The sequence below is a fragment of the Thalassophryne amazonica genome, chromosome 5 (genome assembly GCF_902500255.1).
Source record: "Thalassophryne amazonica chromosome 5, fThaAma1.1, whole genome shotgun sequence".
Classification (NCBI taxonomy): domain Eukaryota; kingdom Metazoa; phylum Chordata; class Actinopteri; order Batrachoidiformes; family Batrachoididae; genus Thalassophryne; species Thalassophryne amazonica.
Genome location: NC_047107.1, coordinates 86,709,491 through 86,723,254, shown reverse-complemented (window position 1 = coordinate 86,723,254; position 13,764 = coordinate 86,709,491). Strand labels below are relative to the sequence as shown.

The 13,764-nt window shown below is 42.7% G+C and overlaps 1 protein-coding gene across 1 annotated transcript in view; it reads right to left on the bottom strand.

The window, feature by feature from the left end:
- Window positions 1-13,764, bottom strand: part of npffr2a (neuropeptide FF receptor 2a) — a 118,657-nt gene that overhangs the window by 43,004 nt on the left and 61,889 nt on the right. Inside the window, exon 2 of the mRNA XM_034170792.1 lies at window positions 10,214-10,542. Coding sequence (XP_034026683.1) covers window positions 10,214-10,538 — 325 coding nt within the window. The 5' untranslated portion in view covers window positions 10,539-10,542. The remainder of the gene's footprint in view (window positions 1-10,213; window positions 10,543-13,764) is intronic.

Here is a 13,764-nt window from a genome sequence, read left to right as displayed (position 1 = left end):
GAAAAAAATAATAAGGTCGGATACTTTTCTAATAGACCTCGTACTGTTTTGTGGATAATCCTCACAGTTTGTGTTTGAAATTGTTTGAGTGGAAGAAGCCTCTGTATCATCATCATCATCATCATCATCATCTTTATTTGCCACACTCAAAGTCCAAAAAGAACATACACAACACAACACAACTTAAAAGACAAATATACAATTAAAAATTTAGACAATACAACCATTCTTATAAAAGACATTCATACCAATACTTCCACATTGGTGACTGGTACCTAATTGCACTGAAGCAGGGATTAACCAGCAGAGCTATCATGGTGTTCTGAGACACATTCAAGCGGCTAATGAATTTGTACATCAAGTTTCTTATCAGTGCTCTGAAAGTGCTGACCCCTGCATTACAGAACAGGGCACTAGCACTACAACATCTTGGTCTCCTGAGTAAAATCCTTAAACAATAATTATAAGCAATCTGTAACTTCTGTAGACTTGCCTTCTTAAACTTTGCCAATAGGGGTGCAGTATATAGTGGAGTGCAATATGCTTTAAAAAGTTTGACATCTTCTGAACACATGAAATTTCCTAGACAGGATATTAGCTTGTGCATACAACATGCGACATTGTCTATAAATATCATTATCATCAGATATCTGGTCTGTCATATAGTGACCCAGATATTTGGTTGTCTTACAAACACTCAAAGCTTGTCCTAACAGATAGAAATCTGGAAAACACACCTTTTTGTCACCTTTAGTTCTACATACCAAGACAACACTCTTTTTGACATTATATTTCACATCATATTTCATCCCATAGTTAGAACATGTATTCAGTAGCTGTTGAAAGCCAGCACTGCTAGGAGAAAGTATTGCCAGGTCATCCGCATACATAAAGTGATTTATCAAAGTGTTGCTAATCATACAGCCAGTTCTGCATGCATTTAGTTGTTTTAATAAATCATCCATGAACAGGTTAAATAAAGCTGGTGAAAGTAGCCCCCCTGACACACACCATTACTCACACCAAAGGGAGCAGAGACACTGTTACCCCATTTAACCTGCATTCTCTGTTTGGCATACCAGTAAGACAGGATCCTTACAATGCTATCAGGTGCACCCCTTTGGCTCAATTTCTTAAAGAGCTTAAAATGATTTACTCTGTCAAATGCCTTAGATGCATCAATAAAACCAATTAAAGTAGAAGAATTCTGCCTCATGTAAATGTGTGTCACCTCTTTCAAAGCATAGATACACAAATCTGTGCCAAGTTTTGCTTTAAAACCAAACTGATTAAAAGTGGTGCCTAAATACTGAGTAAGGCGTTCAAGTAATATTTTCTCCAGGACTTTTGACTCTACACTGACTAAGGCTATTGGTCTATAATTATCCACTTATTATGAAGGCTTTGTTGATCCGGGACGTCGTCTGACTTTCACAAAAAAGGCAGAAGGCATGGACATCAGTACTTTTTCGGCACATTCTACTGTTACAGGAGTTTTTTTCATGGAAAGAGAAGCGGAGGATTGCGCCACCGTGCCGCTCATGGCGCGGGACAAAACCACCTCCGTGTTGGTCTCACAGGACGGCTTTTAAGGTGGCTTTCAGATGGCTTCCTGTTGCTTTTCAGTCGTGTGAGTATCTGAGAAATTGTGCATGAGTTGGACATGCCCCAACATGTCCTGTGAGGCTTCATCACGGTGTTGCTTTGCGCCATGTGGCTCCGCCACGACACGCGGAATTCATCTGTTTTTTATTTTCCCCTGAGATTGTTCTGCTGGTTGTTCCACCTTCCACATTCACTCGGAAGGCTGTTTAGTGTCCCAAATACATTTTTTTACTAGATTAGCTGGCTTTGGAGACCCCCATGGAATTTCCCTTCGCCAGGCCCTAGCCCACATACGTTCTTTGGTAAACCAATATTTTGGCTCATATAATTCTTGGTTCATATATTTCATGGGTCCTAATTGTCGTAAACTTGAAGGGGTACTTCAGTATTCTGGGGCATGGTATATTATCACTTTTTCCCCCTTATTGCTATCTTGTTAGCATTTCAGGTTTTATTCGCTCCCTAGGTCATTTTTTTCCTTACGGCTATTAATCCACTTAGCCTTTATAGAGTTGCTGGTTGTTGGTTTCTTCATTCACTATTTGAGCACTTTCATCACCAGTTTTCTGTTTGTCTTTTTTTTTTGTTTTCACCACCGTGAGCTTCCATTTTGAGACTGGATGTCCTACTTTCGTCCAGTTTTTGGCTGCAATCGCGGTGGTTAGTCTTTCTTGTCTGTTGCCTCCTTAGTTACATTGGGGTTTTGTTGATTTGTGTTTGGCTTTACCTGTCTCCCTACTCTGTGCTGTCTGGTCTGCATCAGCCCCTCACGACTCTCCATCTTCCCTAGTCTCGTTGTTCCAGCCTGTTTTGTTTCCTCATCACTTTGTATTCTTTTGTCATGATTCAGTTCGATTTGTAGTTTGGTCCTGCCAGTTTGTGTTTTCATTTTTTATCATGAGTTTATCACATTTATTGTATATCAATCAATCAATCAATCAATTTTTTTATATAGCGCCAAATCACAACAAACAGTTGCCCCAAGGCGCTTTATACTGTAAGGCAAGGCCATACAATAATTATGTAAAACCCCAACGGTCAAAACGACCCCCTGTGAGCAAGCACTTGGCTACAGTGGGAAGGAAAAACTCCCTTTTAACAGGAAGAAACCTCCAGCAGAACCAGGCTCAGGGAGGGGCAGTCTTCTGCTGGGACTGGTTGGGGCTGAGGGAGAGAACCAGGAAAAAGACATGCTGTGGAGGGGAGCAGAGATCGATCACTAATGATTAAATGCAGAGTGGTGCATACAGAGCAAAAAGAGAAAGAAACAGTGCATCATGGGAACCCCCCAGCAGTCTATGTCTATAGCAGCATAACTAAGGGATGGTTCAGGGTCACCTGATCCAGCCCTAACTATAAGCTTTAGCAAAAAGGAAAGTTTTAAGCCTAATCTTAAAAGTAGAGAGGGTGTCTGTCTCCCTGATCTGAATTGGGAGCTGGTTCCACAGGAGAGGAGCCTGAAAGCTGAAGGCTCTGCCTCCCATTCTACTCTTACAAACCCTAGGAACTACAAGTAAGCCTGCAGTCTGAGAGCGAAGCGCTCTATTGGGGTGATATGGTACTATGAGGTCCCTAAGATAAGATGGGACCTGATTATTCAAAACCTTATAAGTAAGAAGAAGAATTTTAATTTCTATTCTAAAATTAACAGGAAGCCAATGAAGAGAGGCCAATATGGGTGAGATATGCTCTCTCCTTCTAGTCCCCGTCAGTACTCTAGTTGCAGCATTTTGAATTAACTGAAGGCTTTTTAGAGAACGTTTAGGACAACCTGATAATAATGAATTACAATAGTCCAGCCTAGAGGAAATAAATGCATGAATTAGTTTTTCAGCATCACTCTGAGACAAGACCTTTCTGATTTTAGAGATATTGCATAAATGCAAAAAAGCAGTCCTACATATTTGTTTAATATGCGCTTTGAATGACATATCCTGATCAAAAATGACTCAAAAATGGCTTCATGGATAGATAAAGCTGGGTATCATCTGCGTAACAATGAAAATTTAAGCAATACCGTCTAATAATACTGCCTAAGGGAAGCATGTATAAAGTGAATAAAATTGGTCCTAGCACAGAACCTTGTGGAACTCCATAATTAACTTTAGTCTGTGAAGAAGATTCTCCATTTACATGAACAAATTGTAATCTATTAGACAAATATGATTCAAACCACTGCAGCGCAGTGCCTTTAATACCTATGGCATGCTCTAATCTCTGTAATAAAATTTTATGGTCAACAGTATCAAAAGCAGCACTGAGGTCTAACAGAACAAGCACAGAGATGAGTCCACTGTCCGAGGCCATAAGAAGATCATTTGTAACCTTCACTAATGCTGTTTCTGTACTATGATGAATTCTAAAACCTGACTGAAACTCTTCAAATAGACCATTCCTCTGCAGATGATCAGTTAGCTGTTTTACAACTACCCTTTCAAGAAGTTTTGAGAGAAAAGGAAGGTTGGAGATTGGCCTATAATTAGCTAAGATAGCTGGGTCAAGTGATGGCTTTTTAAGTAATGGTTTAATTACTGCCACCTTAAAAGCCTGTGGTACAAAGCCAACTAACAAAGATAGATTGATCATATTTAAGATCGAAGCATTAAATAATGGTAGGGCTTCCTTGAGCAGCCTGGTAGGAATGGGGTCTAATAAACATGTTGATGGTTTGGATGAAGTAACTAATGAAAATAACTCAGACAGAACAATCGGAGAGAAAGAGTCTAACCAAATACTGGCATCACTGAAAGCAGCCAAAGATAACGATACGTCTTTGGGATGGTTATGAGTAATTTTTTCTCTAATAGTTAAAATTTTGTTAGCAAAGAAAGTCATGAAGTCATTACTAGTTAAAGTTAATGGAATACTCAGCTCAATAGAGCTCTGACTCTTTGTCAGCCTGGCTACAGTGCTGAAAAGAAACCTGGGGTTGTTCTTATTTTCTTCAATTAGTGATGAGTAGAAAGATGTCCTAGCTTTACGGAGGGCTTTTTTATAGAGCAACAGACTCTTTTTCCAGGCTAAGTGAAGATCTTCTAAATTAGTGAGACGCCATTTCCTCTCCAACTTACGGGTTATCTGCTTTAAGCTACGAGTTTGTGAGTTATACCACGGAGTCAGGCACTTCTGATTTAAAGCTCTCTTTTTCAGAGGAGCTACAGCATCCAAAGTTGTCTTCAATGAGGATGTAAAACCACTGACGAGATACTCTATCTCACTTACAGAGTTTAGGTAGCTACTCTGCACTGTGTTATATGGCATTAGAGAACATAAAGAAGGAATCATATCCTTAAACCTAGTTACAGCACTTTCTGAAAGACTTCTAGTGTAATGAAACTTATTCCCCACTGCTGGGTAGTCCATCAGAGTAAATGTAAATGTTATTAAGAAATGATCAGACAGAAGGGAGTTTTCAGGGAATACTGTTAAGTCTTCTATTTACATACCATAAGTCAGAACAAGATCTAAGATATGATTAAAGTGGTGGGTGGACTCATTTACTTTTTGAGCAAAGCCAATAGAGTCTAATAATAGATTAAATGCAGTGTTGAGGCTGTCATTCTCAGCATCTGTGTGGATGTTAAAATCGCCCACTATAATTATCTTATCTGAGCTAAGCACTAAGTCAGACAAAAGGTCTGAAATTTCACAGAGAAACTCACAGTAACGACCAGGTGGACGATAGATAATAACAAATAAAACTAGTTTTTGGGACTTCCAATTTGGATGGACAAGACTTAAAGCTCTGTCTGGGTTTTTGATTAATTAATAAGCTGGAATGGAAGATTGCTGCTAATCCTCCGCCTCGGCCTGTGCTACGAGCATTCTGACAGTTAGTGTGACTCGGGGGTGTTGACTCATTTAAACTAACATATTCATCCTGCTGTAACCAGGTTTCTGTAAGGCAGAATAAATCAATATGTTGATCAATTATTATATCATTTACCAACAGGGACTTAGAAGAGAGAGACCTAATGTTTAATAGACCACATTTAACTGTTTTAGTCTGTGGTGCAGTTGAAGGTGCTATATTATTTTTTCTTTTTGAATTTTTATGCTTAAATAGATTTTTGCTGGTTATTGGTGGTCTGGGAGCAGGCACCGTCTCTACGGGGATGGGGCAATGAGGGGATGGCAGGGGGAGAGAAGCTGCAGAGAGGTGTGTAAGACTACAACTCTGCTTCCTGGTCCCAACCCTGGATAGTCACGGTTTGGAGGATTTAAGAAAATTGGCCAGATTTCTAGAAATGAGAGCTGCTCCATCCAAAGTGGGATGGATGCCGTCTCTCCTAACAAGACCAGGTTTTCCCCAGAAGCTTTGCCAATTATCTATGAAGCCCACCTCATTTTTTGGACACCACTCAGACAGCCAGCAATTCAAGGAGAACATGCGGCTAAACATGTCACTCCCGGTCTGATTGGGGAGGGGCCCAGAGAAAACTACAGAGTCCGACATTGTTTTTGCAAAGTTACACACCGATTTAATGTTAATTTTAGTGACCTCCGATTGGCGTAACCGGGTGTCATTACTGCCGACGTGAATTACAATCTTACCAAATTTACGCTTAGCCTTAGCCAGCAGTTTCAAATTTCCTTCAATGTCACCTGCTCTGGCCCCCGAAAGACAATTGACTATGGTTGCTGGTGTCGCTAACTTCACATTTCTCAAAACAGAGTCGCCAATAACCAGAGTTTGATCCTCGGCGGGTGTGTCGTCGAGTGGGGGAAAAACGGTTAGAATTGTGAACGGGTTGGCGGTGTACACGGGGCTTCTGTTTAGAACTACGCTTCCTCCTCACAATCACCCAGTCGGCCTGCTTTCCCGGCTGCTCGGGATCTGCCAGGGGGTAACTAACGGCGGCTAAGCTACCTTGGTCCGCTGTAGATTTTTCCACGGTGCGGAGCCGAGTCTCCAATTCGCTCAGCCTGGCCTCCAAAGCTATGAATAAGCTACACTTATTACAAGTACCGTTACTGCTAAAGGAGGCCGAGGAATAACTAAACATTTCACACCCAGAGCAGAAAAGTGCGGGAGAGACAGGAGAAGCCGCCATGCTAAATCGGCTAAGAGCTAGTAGCTACGCTAAGCTAGCGGATTCCTAAAAACACGCAAAGTGAATAATGTGTAAATAATTTAGAGGTGATTCAGCAGGAGTGCTTTAGTTAAGGCACGTAAAGATTACACTGGGAAACAAATCGTAATCTAGATAACTAGATCAATCTAACTGCGCAGATTAAACAGCTAACAGATACAGAAAAACACCGCTGTGCTCCGGAACAGGAAGTGATACAATACCGCAGTGAGAGCAAGATAATGCCAAGCCACATTCTGCACATGTTACAACAGCGTGGCTTCGTAGTAAAAGAGTGGGGGTACTAGACTGGCCTGCCTGCAGTCCAGACCTGTTGCCCATTGAAAATGTGTGGCGCATTATGAAGCACAAAATACAACAACGGAGCCCCCGGACTGTTGAACAACTGAAGTCGTACATCAGGCAAGAATGGGAAAGAAGTCCACCTACAAAGCTTCAACAATTAGTGTCTTCAGTTCCCAAACGCTTATTGAGTGTTGTCAGAAGGAAAGGTGATGTAACACAGTGGTAAACATATCACTGTCCCAGCTTTTTTAAAACGTGTTGCCGGCATCCATTTCAAAATTAGCAAATATTTGCACAAAAACAATAAAGCTGTAGTGCAGTTCAGCATGGACTGGAGCAGTTTGCAGCCGAGTGTGAAGCGTCCGGGATGAAAATCAAGACCTCCAAATCCGAGGCCATGATTTTCGACCGGAAAAAGGTGCTTTGCCCTCTTCAGGTCGCTGGAGTGTCCTTGCCTCAAGTGGAGGAGTTTAAGTATCTCGGGGTCTTGTTCAAGAGAGAGGGACGGATGGAGCGTGAGATCGACAGACGGATTGGTGCAGCATCTGCAGTGATGCGGTTGCTGTATTGGACTGTTGTGGTGAAGAGAGAGCTGAGCAGGGGGGCAAAGCTCTCGATTTACTGATCGATCTACACTCAACAAAAATCTAAACGCAACACTTTTGGTTTTGCTTCCATTTTGTATGAGATGAACTCAAAGATCTAAAACTTTTTCCACATACACAATATCACCATTTCCCTCAAATATTGTTCACAAACCAGTCTAAATCTGTGATAGTGAGCACTTCTCCTTTGCTGAGATAATCCATCCCACCTCACAGGTGTGCCATATCAAGATGCTGATTAGACACCATGATTAGTGCACAGGTGTGCCTTAGACTGTCCACAATAAAAGGCCACTCTGAAAGGTGCAGGTTTGTTTTATTGGGGGGGGGGGGGGGGATACCAGTCAGTATCTGATGTGACCACCATTTGCCTCATGCAGTGCAACACATCTCCTTTTTTGTGATTGTGGCCTATGGAATGTTGGTCCACTCCTCTTCAATGGCTGTGCGAAGTTGCTGGATATTGGCAGGAACTGGTACACGCTGTCGTATACGCTGGTCCAGAGCATCCCAAACATGCTCAATGGGTGACATGTCCAGTGAGTATGCCGGCCATGCAAGAACTGGGACATTTTCAGCTTCCAAGAATTGTGTACAGATCCTTGCAACATGGGGCCGTGCATTATCCTGCTGCAACATGAGGAGATGTTCTTGGATGTATGGCACAACAATGGGCCTCAGGATCTCGTCACGGTATCTCTGTGCATTCAAAATGCCATCAATAAAATGCACCTGTGTTCTTCGTCCATAACAGATGCCTGCCCATACCATAACCCCACCGCCACCATGGGCCACTCGATCCACAACACTGACATCAGAAAACCGCTCACCCACACGACGCCACACACGCTGTCTGCCATCTGCCCTGGACAGTGTGAACCGGGATTCATCCGTGAAGAGAACACCTCTCCAACGTGCCAAACGCCAGCGAATGTGAGCATTTGTCCACTCAAGTCGGTTACGACAACGAACTGGAGTCAGGTCGAGACCCCGATGAGGACGATGAGCATGCAGATGAGCTTCCCTGAGATGGTTTCTGACAGTTTGTGCAGAAATTCTTTGGTTATGCAAACCGATTGTTTCAGCAGCTGTCCGAGTGGCTGGTCTCAGACGATCTTGGAGGTGAACATGTTGGATGTGGAGGTCCTGGGCTGGTGTGATTACACGTGGTCTGCGATTGTGAGGCTGGTTGGATGTACTGCCAAATTCTCTGAAACGCCTTTGGAGACGGCTTATGGTAGAGAAATGAACATTCAATACACGAGCAACAGCTCTGGTTGACATTCCTGCTGTCAGCACGCCAATTGCATGCTCCCTCAAATCTTTCGACATCTGTGGCATTGTGCTGTGTGATAAAACTGCACCTTTCAGAGTGGCCTTTTATTGTGGGCAGTCTAAGGCACACCTGTTCACTAATCATGGTGTCTAATCAGCATCTTGATATGGCACACCTGTGAGGTGGGATGGATTATCTCAGCAAAGGAGAAGTGCTCACTATCACAGATTTAGACTGGTTTGTGAACAATATTTGAGGGAAATGGTGATATTGTGTATGTGGAAAAAGTTTTAGATCTTTGAGTTCATCTCTTGTTGAGTGTACGTTCCGACCCTCAGCTATGGTCAGGAGATTTGGCTCATGACCGAAAGAACAAGATCGTGAGTACAAGCGGCCGAGATGAGTTTCCTCCGCAGGGTGGCTGGGCACTCCCATAGAGATAGGGTGAGAAGCTCGGTCACCCGGGAGGAGCTCAGAGACGAGCCGCTGCTCCTCCACGTCGAAAGGAGCCAGCTGAGGTGGCTTGGGAATCTTTTTCGGATGCCCTCTGAACGCCTCGCTGGACAGGTGTTCCGAGCACGTCCCATCGGGATGAGGCCCTGGGGAAGTTCCAGGACACTCTGCAGGGACTACGTCTCGCAGCTGGCTTGGGAACGCCTCGGGTTCCCCCGGAGGAGCTGGGGGAGATGTGTGTGGATCAGGAGGTCTGGGTGGCTTTGCTTGAGCTGCTGCCCCTGCGACCTGACCTCAGATGAAGCAGAAGAAAATGGAATGGAATGGATCAATAAAGTTTATCAGTTTGATCATTAAATATCTTGTCTTTGTGGTGTATTCAATTGGATATAGGTTGAAGAGGATTTGCGAATCATTGTATTCTGTTTTTATTTACATTTTCCACAACATCCCAACTTCATTGGAATTGTGGTTGTATATGCGTGCATGCCCATCTTCAATCATGGAGAAACTGGAGAGAGCTCACATTTACCGTTTGGTATGCCTATGTATTTTGGTTCAAGGATGAACAGCGCAAAAACAGACAGTTGATAGGACTAATATTTTTGGAGAAATTAGGGATATTCGGTAACAACAGTGAACAATGGTTGTTTGTAGTGGAGAAGCTTGAATCTTCGACTGGTCTGGGTTGCTTGATGCAAGGATGTTTCGCTTCAAATCACAGAAGCTTCCTCAGCTAAAATTCTTGCTCTGGTCATCTGACTTCTGTCTTGATTCTACAAGGGCTCTACAAGAATCAAGACAGAAGTCAGAAGACCAGAGCAAGAATTTTAGCTGAGGAAGCTTCTCCGATCACAGATAAGCGGTTGAAGATGAGTGAGTGAGTAAATGCTCACCTGTAATTATGTTGTCAAGAAGTGTTGTTGGCATGCAGAAAATCCCAACCAGGAGATCACTCACAGCAAGGTTTAAAATGAATAAATTGGTAACTGTCCTCATGTTTTTGCTCCTCAGCACAATGAAGCATACAACTCCATTTCCCAGCATGCACACCAAGAAGATCAGCAGATAGGAAATGATGAAGAAGACTGATGTGGATGGCTGGTGAAGGTAATATCCAACATAGGTAATGTTCCTCGGTACGACGGACTTCACAGAGAAATTAGAAAATGTCCAGTTGTCAAACAGAAGAGATATATTGTTTTCAAGTCCGTCAGTCATTTTAAACCTGAAAAACAAGACACAAAAACACACCAGTTTACGATTGAGAAGTATTCCAGGAAGTATGACACTGTCAATTTTAAAATGACACCTAAGTCACTTTATGGCATTACCTAACACCCAGTTCATGACAGAACACATCTCTGATGAAAGCCAGAATTCATGGGAAGAGGTTTACTTCCACACTGGGTCCAGCAACTTAATGGGGATTTCAAAAATTCTCAGGATATCCCACAAAGCAGTCTGATCAACTGAATCAAAGATGTTCAAACAACAATAAATGCTGTAAAAAAAAAACCCTCTGATATTCATCTTTCTATTCAACAAGTACTCACATAGCTACAATGTGGCCATTGATTGACTTTAACATGATTTTATGCTATTAAATGTTTTATGCATATTTTATTTAATTGTTTTTGTAATGGTTTTATTGCTGGATATTTGTTTTTACCATGTTTTGTTTTTAGATTTTGTTGTAAAGCACTTTGGTCACTTTGAGTGTTGTAAAGGGCTCTAGAAATAAACTTGATTGATTGATTGATTGATTAACATGAAACTAGACTGCTCTGGTCACAGAGCAGCAACCAGCTGCCAAAGAATCCTATTGAGAATGTCCTTTGGAAGTGGTCAGAGCAGAAGTATACGTTTGATATAGGTATGCTGAAAACTGACATCAGTTCTTATCCCTGGATTTCATCACATGAAGTGGACAACTCTCCCTAGATGGAATGCCAGGCTGACGCAAGTTACTTCCAGAACCATGGTTGATACTAATTTACAGCTGGTTGGACTGAGACAATGCAGATGAAATGCCTTGTCCAAGGAAAAAGATACATGACTGGGAACTGAACCTGGTGTTGCAGACCGCACGGTCCCCCTAACCCCAAACACGGCAGCTCATCAGCTCCCGAAGGTTAAAATACCCCGCTTGTTTTTCCTCCAGAAGGATCTCAACGACCTTGGTGAAGCATTCGGTTCCCCTCTTATCTATCTGACCTCCCCTACAGCCTCCTGTTGTCAAGGCAACTCCACACTTTCACCCCACATTCACATTGCCTCAATTTGGATGACGGACTGTCTTAAAGTTTAGTGTACATAAACAATCAAATGTATATGTATGGTTGTTTTAATTCTGATGTGAGCCATTATTACATTTAACTAGTAATAATTGTGGATTAATCGCTGCACTTGTTGTAACTTCATTGCACTTGTAATGACAATAAAATTGAGCTATCCATCTATGTCTATAAACTGGTCTGCCCTGCCTTCACTGCGCATGCATCATTTTGGACCACAGCAGCACGTCTGTGACGGACTCTCTACACCCAAAGTGATCAAAGAGAATAATGTGATTATTAACCATCAGATGACAAAGTAAAACCTCTTAAATCATTCTAAGGTCAGTTTTAAGCAAAAACTAGGCCGTTTTAAGCAGAAAACGAGGACTTAATTGGCGAGTCGTTACTGACGCTCTGAAATTACGTAGATGCCGCAGCAGCTGCTGTGCGCTCTAATCGGTCCACTGTCTTTCATTATGAAATAATGCTGAATTTATGTGGAAATGATTGTTGTACAAAAACTTCAGATATTGACCGCTGAGATAGATGATGACTGGAGTGCAGTTTTAAGCAGAAACAAGGTGATAATCGGTGAATCGCTGGTGACGCTCAGAAATGACGCTACTGAGAGGACCGATTTTTAGGAGGGACCATTCGGTCGGCGACACTGGGTCTACATATTGGCAACTCAAATCCTTATCCCATTGAGCTACCTGCTCTACACCCAGCACAAAGAACAGTCCTAACCTTGAAGTTATTGCAATCCAGGAGAGCTATTATCCAAAAAGTTAATATCCATGAACAGTTAATAATTTTGATGTACACCGTGAATATCAAGTATGAATGCAGGTCTTGCAAAATGTGTCGCAAAACGTGAATATCATTCATGATATTATTTTCTTTCCATTTAAGTTCCATTTAAGTTTATGGGTCATTTACTTCAGCGAATCAAACACTATCTCCACAAAAATAAAAAATGGGGGGGGTGTATGTCACTACCAAAAGATTTGTGTCAATGCATCTTAATTTTCATGAGCTATACGAGGTCTGTTAGAAAAGTATCTGCCCTTTTTATTTTTTTCAAAAACCATATGGATTTGAATCACGTGTGATTGCATCAGCCAAGCTTGAACCTTCGTGCACATGCGTGAGTTTTTTCATGCCTGTCGGTTGCGTCATTCGCCTGTGAGCAGGCTTTGAGTGAGCACTGGTCCACCCCTCTCGTCGTTAAGGAAATGGCGGAATGATTTGGAGCTTTGCTGCATCAATTTTTTCCAGAAACTGTGAGAGACCTCCAGGTGGACACCATTCGAAAAATTAATATGGCTTTCAGGGATGATTTTATGGGGATTACACAGATTAAGGAGTGCTCCAGCCGGTTTAAAGACCGGCCACAGCGTCTGAGAGCACGGCACGCTCCGAGCGCTGATCGACAGGCTGACACCCCTCTGAAACAACCAGATCATTTCCAATGTGAAGGCTTTGTTGATCCAGGACGTCATCTGACTTTCACAAAAAGGCAGAAGGCGTGGACATCAGCACTTTTTCGGCACATTCCACTGTTACAGGAGTTTTTTTCATGGAAAAAGAAGTGGATGAATGCGCCACCTTGCCGCTCATGGCACGGGACAAAACCACCTCCATGTTGGTCTGTCAGGACGGCTTTCAGGTGGCTTTCATATGGCTTCCGGTTGCTTTTCAGTCGTGTGAATATCCGAGAAATTGAGAATAAGCTGGACATGCCCCAACTTTTCCTGTGAGGCTTCCTCACGGCGTTGCTTTGCGCCATGCGGCTCCGCCGCGACGCCGAAAAAGTGCTGATGTCCACGTCTTCCGCAATTCCTGTGCTAGTCAGACGACATACCGGATCAAGACAGCGTCCAGTTTAGAAATGAACGGCACATTCCACTGTTACAGGAGTTTTTGTCATGGAAAGAGGAGCGGAGGAATCCCCATATAATCGTCCCTGAAAGCCATATTAATTTTCCGAATGGTGTCCACCTGGAGGTCTCTCACAGTTTCAGGAAAAAATTGATGCAGCAAAGCTCCAAATCATTCTGCCATTTCCTTAACAACAAGAGGGGTGGACCAGTGCTCACTCAAAGCCTACTCACAGGTGAATTACGCAACCGACAGGCGTGAAAAAACTCACGCATGCACACAAAGGT